Source organism: Oculina patagonica, chromosome 5 (genome assembly GCF_052425735.1).
Source record: "Oculina patagonica isolate OP01 chromosome 5, crgOcupat, whole genome shotgun sequence".
In the NCBI taxonomy this organism is placed as follows: domain Eukaryota; kingdom Metazoa; phylum Cnidaria; class Anthozoa; order Scleractinia; family Oculinidae; genus Oculina; species Oculina patagonica.
Genome location: NC_135762.1, coordinates 703,387 through 716,864, shown reverse-complemented (window position 1 = coordinate 716,864; position 13,478 = coordinate 703,387). Strand labels below are relative to the sequence as shown.

General features: G+C 38.1%; 1 protein-coding gene across 16 annotated transcripts in view; it reads right to left on the bottom strand.

The window, feature by feature from the left end:
* Positions 1-7,886, bottom strand: part of LOC144654596 (uncharacterized) — a 46,463-nt gene extending 38,577 nt beyond the window's left edge. For 5 of the 16 annotated variants that reach the window (XM_078514778.1, XM_078514769.1, XM_078514772.1 and 2 more), the window contains exons 1-5: positions 5,588-7,027; positions 4,741-4,828; positions 4,276-4,323; positions 3,964-3,990; positions 357-407 (exon numbers count right to left, since the gene is read on the bottom strand). In XM_078514778.1, the coding sequence (XP_078370904.1) occupies positions 357-407; positions 3,964-3,990; positions 4,276-4,323; positions 4,741-4,801 (187 nt within the window). In that variant the 5' untranslated portion in view covers positions 4,802-4,828; positions 5,588-7,027. The other 11 variants (XM_078514776.1, XM_078514777.1, XM_078514774.1 and 8 more) reach the window with 5 other exon arrangements.
* Between the last annotated feature and the right edge of the window lie 5,592 nt (positions 7,887-13,478).

Genomic DNA, 13,478 nt, shown 5'->3' with positions numbered 1-13,478 from the left:
TTGAAAGAGCCGACGTTATTTCTTTGGAACTTTAGACAAAATGAATCAAGTTAAAGTTTACTAGAAAAACAGTAGCCTGCCATGTTTGACAACGTTTAATGAAAGTAATCGATCAGCGCCTGGCTCACAAATACCACATACCGCCGGAATGAAGCCTAATGGAACATATGTAGACAAAGGTAGTTTAATTATTATATGCGATCTTCCTGTTTTTGTTATTTGGAGATTGCTTTTATTCCAAACGTTATTAGTAACTTGATTAATCTCAGGTAACTTTTCATTAAAATCAACTTTTGGGATTCGTTTTTGGACCGAGCTATCGCTCGTTATGTTTAGTTGCGCATGCGAATGTGTACCTTTCTCAGGTCGCTTTCTTCTACCTGATTTTCTCCCATACGGCTTCCGCCCTGTGAGGAAAACAGGAATATTATTATAAATAAACTATTGCAAATCCACGCTGGTATAGTTCTACCTTTCAGTAAGGCAGATTATTTTTTTCTTTGTTCGTGAGCGGGCGGTATTCTACAAATCCTGCGATCTGATTGGTTCCGGGAGCGGGCGGTATTCTCCAATCCGGCCCGCTCACAGTGGGCGGTATCCGTTGCGAGATAAATCGTCGAGTGAATTTTCCGCGCGAAATCATTTTGGAGCGTTGTACGAACGAACACATGAAAGACTTGCTCTGCAAAATCGAAACAGCTGCTCACCAACCGCTGTAAATGTGAAAAGACAAAATAGAAGTGGAATTAAAGGCCTCGAAGTTCTTCTCAAGGCGAGTATTCATTTCTTGATCGACAAAATCGAGTTCTAGTTTCGTAGTTTGTGATTGTTTGTCATTTCGCAATCATTTTCACGACATAACGGTAAGCTGCACAGGTTTTAAACTTCAATTTTGAGTTAAAACTGTCTTTTTATCGGCCACTTTTTGCCAAAAAAAAACCTTTAGTTGCTATCATTCAAGAAAATCAGGGGCACCCAACGGCCGAATCTTTTCTAAATACGTCAGAAGTGTCTAAAATAGATTTCTCTATGCTTGAGAAGCCTGTTTGGTTAATTTGGAGCTGCCCTAAAAAATATTTATCTGTTCGGATATTTAAGGGGAACTTTGGTCTTTTCGAAAGTTCCAGGGGGCTTTTTTTTTCTCATCCGAACGTTTTAGCTATCCTGATGGGTCTTGTCGAAAGTTCAAGGACACGGAGTAGCGATCATTTGATTAGAAAATTTTAGGGGACGTTTTTTCTTTATACGAAAATAGTAGGTAATACAAACGCCCATCCGAATATATCCGAAAACGTCAGGGGGTGTAAATTATACGCTCTGTCGCACCTAAATACGACCCACAGGGGGGACTTTTAGCAGCTTTTAGAATAATTACGACACACGAAAATTTTAGCAGACAAAAAAAACATCCGAAAATTATGGGACATTGTAAAACGTGAGCCGAAAATTATAGGGCAGCTTGTTGGTTTTCCGAAAAACCTTGAAAAGTTTAGGGGATCCTTCTGCGAAAAATCCGAAATTGTTAGCCAACCTTCCATCCGAACAGATATTTTAACGAAATATTCCGTTGGGTGCCCCTGGAAAATGAGATTCCTAATTGCAAAACAGCCAAAATAATTCTCGCAATATTGTGCCGTACGTGCAAACTACGCATTTCATTCAGTTTCACTTTCGCACTGTTTATCACAAAGAAATTCTGTTGGGAATCAACGCAGAGTTTATTAATTCGTTAAAAACAAGTATGTATAGCTGTACCGAAACTGTCTTTCAGTCAGATAATATTTTTTAGTCCGAGAATTACTATCCTACGAACACAGTTCCTTTCAAAACATTCATCGAGAAGCCGAAATCGATTTAAAAGTGTTCAGTTTTGTCAATGATATAAATGCTTTGGCTTGATTTTACATTTACATGTATGCCATATTTACTACTTCAATTTTTTTGTTGTTGAATCTCTTCAGTGTCAATTAATATGCTAAACCTTTCTGTTAGTTCGGTTCATTTAAGCGAGGCTATTTTATTCCGAATTAAATAACAAACATTCAGCATTTTACACTCTTGCTATTCCGTCGATCGACACAACATTGAAATGACTCGCGTATACAAACAAAGATTTTGTGACACAATCTTCCTAGGTTTCTTTTAAAAACAAATAAAGTAGGAAAAAAATAAAAACGTTATTCACCAGCCTTGGTCGGTCCGTATTGGGAAAAACTGTGCCCTTGGTCTTGGAACCGCCCCTCGGCCTGCGGCCTCGGGCGGTATCCAAGACCTCGGGCACAGTTTTTCCCAATACGGACCTCCCGGCTGGTGAATAACCTATATGTATGCGGTTGAGCCTAGTGGCCCATCAGGGAGGGCGCTCATCTCCGGTTTCCTTACCATGAAGCGGCTAGGAGTGTTTCCACTCCCCGCCCTTAGATGTCGTGCTAGTCGATAGCTAGTCTTTATCTGTACCCCTTTATACGCGTGGGTGTAAAATCAACAGACACTGTGAGAGTAATTCTCTTGCCCAAGAACACAACGCATTGACGCCGACCAGGGCTCTAACCCGGACCGCTTGATCAAGAGTACAACGCGTTTACCATTAGGCCACTGCGCCTCTCTGTTTAGCTTTGAACAGTGCACATAAAAGAACTGGACACAACAATGAAGATAAAAATCTCGATGATTTGGTAAGTGCAGAATGCAATATGGAACAATTGAAAGTATGTTGTTTTATATATGTTCGTGTTTATTTGCTTTATTTTACTTTCGGAAAAACTGTTCACAGGCTACTTGTATTCTTTCCCAGGTGTTCCTTACGCTAATCTTTGCAAACGTAACACGACACTTTTGTTCGTTTGTAACAAAATACTTTTGTCTTCCTTGAAAATGCGATAACATGAAACTTTTGTTTTTTGTTTGTTTTACGGCGGCATCGATGACATTTGTTTAATTTAATTAAGTTACGGTTTAGACTGCACGAAAGACGATTCTCAAAAACTAAAGAAACAAATCTAATCAAAAAACATATTTTTCGACAGGTTTTTTAAAACGCAGTACAGCTAGGATATTTGTTTCCTGGTTATCAGGTGTTCACGCCGAAAATCCCGGTGCAAGTTTTTGCATACCTAATTACGAAAGCGCCGTGAAAGTCTCAAAATCTAATTTAATTAATTTGCGGTTTTTACTTGGCGCCAAGAAGTCTGCAGGAAGCCTACCGCAAACACGCAATACAAGCGATGTTCATGATAGTTCCAGAAAACAACGTAGACTAATCTGCGCATGCGTTTGGTGTAAATTACGTTGAGTAGTACCACAAGGAGAGCAAAGGGTTTTCTGAAACAAATATATACGTTTGAGATCTTCATATGAAAGTAACGTAGATGTGCTCCAGGTTTTACCTAGGGGTACGGTCAGGTGCTCCCCACCCCCACCCCCTCCACAAGGAATAATTAATTAATTGATATTAATTAATTGGTGATTAAAAGTTTACACCATAGTGCTTTAGCGCCTGAGGGGTTTAGCAAACGACAACCCACCAAACCATCACAATAGTGCATTCTGCACTAAAAACCGAGTCTTTCGATTCTTTGTAAACCCCTTCTCACATACGACACAAGGAAGGCCTGGCTAACACAGATACCGTAGAATTCCGGTTAAAAGCCCTGGGCTTATACAACTTCGTAAAGGTTTTCGGGTGGGCTTATAAGCGGAGGGGCTTATATTCGGGAGCGCTTATAAGCGGAAGGAAAAAAACGTTTCGAAACGAGGCTCGGGAGTGTTGATCGAAATACGTTTTTAAGTTAAAAACGCACAAAAAAGCAACATTTAGCCCTGTTCAGTACTGTCATCCGGTAGAGGGGGACTTATATCCAGGGGGGGGGCTTATAACCGGATATATTTTTTTGTTTCCAGGTTGATGGGCCTATAACCGAGGGGGGGAGCTTATAACCGGAATTTTGCGGTATAGTCACTTACCCCAACGGGCGTCTTCTAATGCTTTCACTAAAAGAGAAGATAAGACGAAACAAGTGAGCAATACAACAGCTTATGTACGATATTTAGCAATATGTCCAATATGGCTATGAGAAAATTAACAGGTAATTCTCTCAATTGTTGAGGTCTTTTTCAAGTTTTATCTTAAACATTAATGTAATACGAGGCTTGGTATGAGATCAAACCTGGTATGAATTAGATTTTTTTATAAAAGTTCACATGTGAGTCCTGTTGAATTCAATTGAAAGGAAAGAAAATTCAAAAGAAAGGAACGAGTGATATAAAACAACTCACCGTGATCCTCGTTCTTGTCTTCAACGTCTGTTTCGTCAGCTGGACGGCCTGATGGAGAAGAAAATTTAAGATCACATGACATGAATTTTTAACCAACCGAGTATGAAATGCGAAAAAAACAACGAAGAACATTCAGCCCTTGAAAGTTCCTGAGAATATTGCGAATCCTTTTTGAACCAAAGCATATACATTGGTATGCTGAGAAGGACCACTTCTTGATTTTTTAACTTTCATGATCATACACTCAGTATAACATGTTAGACTCCCTGCCTAGTAAAAACTTGTGAAAACTCTTTCATCAGTTAGATCGTCACGTTTTCAAAAAATAATCGGTTTCTTATTTGCTTATGGAGTTCAGACGATGAAAAAAAATTGTAAGACTTTTAACGAGCATTTTCTCCACTACTTTTGGTGATTGTATATTAGATCAGACCGAGGGCCTGAAAATTACCGATTCAAACTCACCAAGAACGGCTAAAGACGCTAAAAGGAAGCACAGCAACATTAAAACCAATTCAGTTTTCATGTTGTCACCGTTTGGTTCTTGTTAATCCTGTGGAAACAAGGGATGACAGTTTTTTCAGGTTGTGCAAAATTAAATGTTTGTGTCTAATAACCCAAATCACAATAACATTGTAAGCGTCCCGCCCAACTTTTCAACCAACCTGGAATTGTTAAGATGGTTTCCGCCCAACATTCGAGCAATACAGGCAAAAATAAAGTTACCAAAAAGACCTCTTAGCATGGTAACAGTTTAAGTACAGCTAACAAAAACCTGCCAAAAAATTTAGCACTCAAGCTGACTCCGCGAGAGAAAAATGGATTTGAAATTGTCAATATTTCAGTTAAAACGGACGTTTCGCGCCAGTTCAAAACAAAATGGCGCGCGTTATAAACATTTTTACGAGGTTTGACTTTAATTTTCTCGAGAATGCTTTAGAATTTTATTACGGGGTCACTAAGACAAATGAATTTCGATAAGATCTTTAAAACAGTATACAAAATGTTGCTGTACTATGAGTAGATTTTTAGTACTTAATTTTCGCACTCGTTGCTCGAACTTTCAGCGGAATCCGTCTTAAGTTTTCCTAATTGGTGCTGAAAAGTAGTTGTGTAAAAGGAACATCTTATTATATTAAGCTGATAACGAATTACATAAAGGGCATGTTCTTTCTCTATATGCTTTGTATCGTTTTCAATATCGTTTCGAGAGATTCATTCTTTAAATGAGCTTAAAAAGTAACTAAAACAAAATAATCTAGTCCCCGTAAACAAGGAATCTAAATTAAACCCAACTCTAGCAGATACATACCAAAATAAGAAGTTAAGTTCTTGTCCACGCCTCGAGTCCAACTGAGTCAGTTATCGCCCGCAGTTTACAGTGATACGAGATTTGTTGCACACCTGCCTTTATATTATTGACTTTGTTCCCATGAAATATATACACAAATATTGAACTCATCGCAAAGGTGTCGTGGGTTAAAAATAACGCAAATGTTTACCAGGTTGTGAAAAGGAAAGTCCTGCTTTTTATAGATAATCAAAACCAATATAATTTCATTATTTTTATTTCGCTTATATTTTCCTGTTTTTTTACTCGAATCCTCTTCTCCGCTTTAAAAAGGGTCGAGGATCGTGACCCAGTAATTGCATGGCTTGGCTTTCAAAAAGAGTGATGCAAAAATTCAAGAACTGTACTTGACCAATTCAGAATTTTTTAAACTGGCAGGCGGAAAAAAATATTTGTTTTAAAACAAATGTTTGCCGTTGGGGAGAAATTAGATAATTTTCGAAAACGCACTTCTTTTCTAAACGCCACCTTTAAACGCCACCAATAAGAACAAAAGAAAGCTAAATCGATAATTGTTTTAGTAATTACAAACATTCGAAAGCATTCCAATATTTTTTTCCTCAATAAGAGGCGAAATTTTTAGTTATCCATTTTGCTGGTGACAATAATTTGAAAAGGAAATGCAAGCATCTAAGCTGGTTCAATAACGGAAAGAAAACATAAAATGCAAATATTTAAACTGTTGTGTTTTCTTACGGCTTAGATTAAAACAATTGGAAGCTCAGATTGATCGGTCAAGTTGCTTTACATCCGTTCAAAGAACGGACGTGTACACATCATATGAGAATTATCTTACTGTCAAAAGCACACAATGTTTTGTCCAATAAAAAAACTTTTCCAACCTTCCATTTTTTCTGTAAAACCTTGCCAAGTGTTTAGAAAAGTGTAAATAAATATTTATAAACGAAAATTATGCGATTTCCAGCATAAATACGGACATCAAATATAAATGATCACAAACATGTTTTGCCTGATATCTTGACCTTACAGAATACATGTACTAGAGATTCCAAATCCAAATTCAGTTTCTTGCACAAACTCCGCGAGTCAGCTGCGCGCAATTTTTTATGTCACCCTCGTTCCACAATTTCCATGACTGAGCAGGAGTTTTCTTTTTGACGTAGGCGTTAAAATATTCTATTTCCAATGTTTATTTTAGCCAAGATTCGTTATTATACTCCTGAGTCCTTTCATTATGGATTCGTAAACAAAATATTTAATTGTGAACACAGAGAGAACGAACTCGCATTAAAGCGCCAAAAGCGAATAAACAACCTCCATTTTGAAAGAACACAAGAAGAATTTGTATCGCAGATGACAGTGGTGCATAAAATGTCTACACTGAGACTGTTTGTGGTCAAACCCACGCCATTTTGCGCAGATCATACAACTAGATAATAAGCACCCACCAACGTGATTCATGCAAAGCCACTGCAGGTTTTCCCACCGCAAATTCCCATTCAATTCCGTCAAAATTAGAGTTCTGAAAACAAGAAGAACATGTCAAAGGAGGCAAGCGTGGCCGAGTGGTTTAGGGCGCTGGTGTTGTAATCCGGTGGTCCCCCGTTCAAGACCTGCCCTTGCCACTAGCTGGATTTGTTTCTCGGTTGTTCCGAGTTCAAATCCTCGACCACGCTTTGTATATAGCCAACTGGTCTGCCTCCTGCCACTTGGGATTTTTAACCTTGTTATGTTCATTTAAAATTATTTGTTTCCTCTGTTTCAGTGGCATGCCTGTAAACTAGCTATCTCGTTGAGATATGAAGCTAAGTGCATGACCACTATAAACATATATTTATTTTTTTTATTTTATAATGTGATAGTAATGGAAGCAGAAACACAATCTCCAGAATTATTTTAATCGTATGTATCGAAAAACAAAATAATATAATCATGATCGTCTTCGACCACCTCTTGGCTTTCACATTTGTGTGAAAGGACTTTTACTGCCGGCTGGGATTATTTCTGAGCTTGTACTCCGATCCGTTGTCGTGCAGCAAGCGACTCTGACTCGTGAAGACTGAGTATATATAGGTTTATTTGTTAAGTATAACTTGTACTCACAATCTAGTTCTTCTCAACTTTTAACTTCGGTTTTTCAGTCCTTCTTCTTCCAGCGTCTTGACTTACAGATTACTTTCTTCTACTTTTTTAAGTTTTACAACGTCGCTTATATGTGTTTTTAGCTGCTTAATTACATGCATACATTAAGCAATTATTGGATGAGGTTGAGCATGATATCGTGAATTATCAAAACCGAGGTCTGTGTTATCTGCCGAAGCCGAAGGCCGAGGCAGATAACACAGACACGAGGTTTTGATAATTCACGATATCATGCTCAACCTCATCCAATAATTGCTTATTATCTTTCCCTAGTTACTAATGATTCACACATTCACGTCATTTGGTTGCTAGTCAAAGTTTTTCACTTGTGTGTTACATATAGTTTAAATAGTTTCACACAAAATCTATCAACGAACTATTATTTGTAACCATACCGGTAACTCCGGTGTTAAACCTTAGTTCTATTAAGTCGAAGTACATGCATAAAAATCACAAATAAAATTCGAGTTATTCCACATAACTGTAAACATAAGACAGCGCCCAGTTCGAGATTAAAATCCGCAAATAGAATTGATAAGGAAATAAGTCTACCTCGGTTTGCCGGATGGGTTTTATTAGTAGAAGTAGTTCTCACGGGGTATACGCCAAGATTGAGACACGACGTTCACAATCACGAATATTCCTAAACATAGGTATTAAGACATAAAAATCACAAAATAAGAACTTAAATACAAGAAAACACTTAAGAGGGCGTCCGTGTTACAACGGACTAGGCATATATCGGACCTTTACCGATTTTCCTGATTTTTTCAGTGAAAGTAGACAATTATATCCCAGTAACAAATATAACATTTATTTGGATCAATTCGATATTTTATATTTTTTGCGAGGCGATTTTCAAAGTCACCTCAAAACAATGTAATAGACTCATTAAATTTGTTATAAATTACGGTCGCTGCCAAAACTTCATTACTCAATTCAACGAGCTGATTATTTTACATATTGAAGTTTCATCTTCCCTTGATAGTGTAGAGGTTTAATAATTGAAATCTGTTTAAGTTTCGTTAAGGTATGATTTTTTTAATTTGACTCCCAACAAACTCCGGAATGTGCAAAACGCGACATGCCTGTAGTTGAAAGTCATTTTCTCGAATGTGGGACCTGATCTAGAATCGTGTTTATTGTAACTCAAAAGTACTAACACCATTATAGAAAAGTATGAAATAAAATTAATGGCACTCTTTACTGCGCGCCTTACAGAGCTCCACGAATTTCCCAAATATCTGCCATTTTGATCCAAAACAAAGAAAACGCTTGAACGACCGATAACTGAACCAATTCCAGAACCGTAAATGTTTGGAGATGTGTTAAATACTGCTAGAAGTCAGACTGTAAATGGAAAATATTTTTCTTTCGCAGTTCCAACCGTTTTAGCAGATTTCTCGGTATTTTCAACGCTCACAGCAATACATATATCACTTTCGATCAATATGCAAATTTTGGCATAAGCCCGTGTTGTCACGGAACATTTGTATACCGCAAACAATTTGCCTAAAAACGTTTTCCAAAGCAAAGATTTCCTTCTTACCTGGCCGGGCGATAAGATTTTTTAGGCTTCTATGTAAAAGCTTTTTTTTTGTTTGTGGCTGTAGAGAAGCCGTTTTCATTTCCCACGCTGCGATAAAACATGCAGGTTCGCATTCTTAATCTGTTAACACTATCTTTTGGTTATAGTTATTTTTAATACATGGTAGATTTTCTAGAATTTTCGGCATTAATTGCCTTAACCTTAAAAACCGCTAAATCAAGTTGTAATCAAACTTTTTATTTTGCAATATTTCCTGCAAAACATTCACAGTGTTCATGATATTGACAACGACTCTTGATGTTTTAACTTTGAAATATGATTTTAGTTCGATGACCGAATTCACCTGTACTATATGAAAATACAAGCATTTTGCCATAACATAGGTGTAGTCAGTAGCCCAAATTATAAGGACGCTCTAAGTCAACTAAACTTCAAAACAGTCTATTTTTCTCAAACTGCTTCTCGGGATGAAAGGCACGAAACGCCGAAATTATGGATTCCCGCGATATTCACTTTCCGTCTTCGCACTTACTCCAGATCTTCCAAACCGCCACCGCGCTCGTTTACTGGCTGCGATCCTGTTTTGCAGTCCATAAGTCACTTATTTAAAACGAATACTGTTGTTGATGCCGTGCTATGTGCATTTCTTATCACTACTTATGACTACCTTAATAATCAACACAAGGAGTCACATAACACTCAAATTCTCGGGCTGGAAAACTTATTCTAATCTAATCCAAGTTTGTAATCACCAATGTAACACTGGGGCCACGTGAAATTAAACCAAACTTAAAAAATTAAGAGCACAGGTTTCCTACGGTCAGACATATGTCGGTAAGAGTCCTTAAATGGATTTCGCTCATACTCTTACCATGGGTAGGCCTTAATATAAAATAAATCACAGTATACTTTGTTTGGCTAAATATCGATTTGTTTTCGAGAAAATCGATAATTCTAAAATCCAGCAAAATTGACGCTTTCGGAGCTCAAAATTTATGCCGAGTTTGTTAGCTTCGCGTCGAAAAATAAAGCACTCTGGAAGAAAAGTACCTATTTAATATCGAAGAATAACATCAAATTAGTACGTCGAAAGCAATTTCTGCTCTTAAAGTCCTTTTATTTACAAAATATAATTAAGTTTATTCGACACACTTTTGATTTAATTCAAAATAGGTCAAACTTATCGCTTTATTTAAGTATGAGCGAAGCGAAATAAATGGCCGAAAATTTGGTGTTAGACAGATAAATGATTGTTCTTTTCGATACTAAAAGGATTTCCTGGAGAAATGATTTAGTGCGATGCTTTCAGATCTCAAAGTTGCTTAAAATTCGTTAATTTAACCGACCGTGACATTGTTGATCTTGTCAACATTATGTAAACATTCCACGCAAAGGTTAATTTTCCCCATGTGAACTTCAACTGAGTAAAATAAAAACATAGACTTGCTTACCGTGGTGTTCGCTGATATGTTGTAAATCCTGTTTTCCTCATTTGCGACAAAACCTAAGCCCTCGGCGAAGCTGTTATCCAATTTTCTTGACGCGCCATTTGTAACTGATTTCCACGTATTGAAGTGACAGTTCTTTTCCATGCATTCTTGAAAACAGTCCTGAGTCTTAACTGATCAGTGTAAACAGGAATACGAAGTACTTTGCTTTAAATCAACTTAAAGCTTAGCAGCAGTGGTAGATAAATCGATACGGCCGGCGAATCTTCGTTTCGAAAACCGCCATTTGAGATTTGTCGGCCCTTTGTTTTGTGGTATGCAGATAATTAATTCACACTTGAGTAACTTCCGGCACATGAAATCGGCAACCACCGTGACCAGATAGCACCCTCCTTTTCGAAATATTGGTCGAGGCACTATTTTTATCATTTTAACATAAGCTCTCAATGAATAACTTTTGGGCTGAACTTGTAATAAAGTTTCACTTCAGTTAGCCACCGTTCGAGAGAGTTGTTAAATGGTTGCATGAAATCCGGGTGGAAAGTTCTTCTGTTGCGTTGCTTCGCTTTGTTTCATATTTTTTATCCAGTTCTTACCCTTGTTCAAATTCTTGTCCCTTCTTCAGTGGAAAATTTGAAACGACGTTAAAATCCCTATAAGACGGAGATCTCTTTTAGACGAACTGAGTTGGAGCCGGTCCCGAAGGTACCCGTTTCAGAGAGAGTTGGCTGTACACAAAGCCTTAGATGGCGTCGTTGGATCCGTCTCCCGTGAATGTCAGTTAAAAATATATATTCCGCTGTGTAGTCTAGCCTGTAAACAAGCTCTCCTTCTTTCTCCTGTGGAGGATTGGGCGAAATAAAAGCGGGAAGGAAAGGTGGGGAAGGGGTGAGGAAAAAAGGGACCATATATCATGTATATGCAGTTGTAATACCAGTCACGGTAAACAATTTATAATAAAACGCTGAACATTTATGACTGTATAAAAAATTATTGGTGTAAAAATTAAGGAAAGGGTGCTTTTCACTTCATTAGATTAAGCTAGGTGAAGAAAAGTACACGTAATCAGAAGTTTGTTATGGACTTCTGACGTGATGCCATATTTTGTATTTATTTCTGCAAAGTACAACAAAGCATTTATACCAAAGTAGCATTATTAAAAAAAAATGAGCATAATTACAGTTGAGCATTATATCGGACAAAAAACAAGCATTGTTAGAAGCATAACATTCCCTTTTTACCAGCGTAATTGGAAGGGCCTCTGGTATTCAGTTAGAAAGAACTTGCATTCAAAAGATACCGCGTTCTAGAAACAAGTCACCCCGTTTTGGCTGCTGATATTTTGGAACTTTTGTGTGTTCTAAATACCATATCTCGTTCTAGATATCGTCTGATATTGAAAATCCCGTTCTAGATCGGGAACCCAAAACCACGACCTCATTGGACGGCACAGAGCCGTTTTTGGGGAATACCCCAGCTTCGACAACTCCTTCCTAATAAAGTTCGCCTATTGAATTGAGAATTAAGGTGATTATAAAGTTATTACTTTATATCTCTTGTTGTTTGGAAACTTGAGTCGTATTATAATTATAACCGTCTTATTTATGAAGGAATAGACTGCGGATAATATTTGAAACTTAAACCGTTTTCCCCTAATAGCTTCCAAATCAAAATATTTATATAATGACTATGATATTTTTAAAACATTTGGGTTCCCTGACGGCGAGGCGCTTGTCTCTCCCCGCAAGCTCTGGCGGGGGGCACCTTCCCTTCACCTGTTTTGCCTTGACCTAATCAAGAACTTGGACAAAGGTAAGAACAAAAAAAACTATAAAGCGAAGCAACGCAACAGAAGAACCTTAGACCCGGGAGTCTGGGGAGTTAAAAGCGCTGTCATGCAACTATTTAGCAACTTTCACAAACGGTAGCTACCTAAAGTAAAACTTAATTACATGTTCAGCCCAAAAGTTTTTCATTTAGAGCTTATATTAATATAGCAATAATATGGTGCCTCAACCAATACTATACCAAAACGCAGGGTGCTATCTGGGATCTGGTCACGGCGGTTGTCGATTTCATGTGCCGGAAGTTACGCAAGTGTGAAATACATTATCTGCACACCGCATGACAAAGGGCCGACAAATCTCAGTTTTCGAAAAGAAGATTTGCCGGCCGAATCGATTTATCAACCACTGCTACTGTCCGGAACGTTTCGGTCCGATTTTCGGATAGGATATGCCTTCTAATTACACGGATAGGATAGGCCTTCTGTTTACACGGGGCCGTTCTGGAACCGGTGCGGGACGGAACCAAAACTGGACCTGCTATTTTGCAGGTCAAGTTATGGAACCGTTCCGTACCGGTTCCAGAACCGTCCTGTGTAAACACATGGATCGGTGCCAAACGCTTCCGTGTAAACAGAGGCCGATCCGGTCCGGTCCAGTTCGGAACGGCTCCGGTCCGGTCCCGTGTAAACGTAGCCTAGCTGGTTAGAGTATAAAAATGACTGAAAAAACGGCAAGGACAGGACTAACACCAGGTGTCCGTCTTATAGAGATCTTCAATAAGGGATAGTTGACTCTACAACTGTTTTGCCTTAGCCTAATCAAGAATTTGAACAAGGGTAAGAACTGGATAAAAAATATGCAGCAAAGCGAAGCAACGCAACAGAAGAACTTTCGACCCGGAAGTTAAAAGCGCTTTCATGCAACCATTTAACAACCATTTAACAACTCTCTCAGCCCAAAAGTTT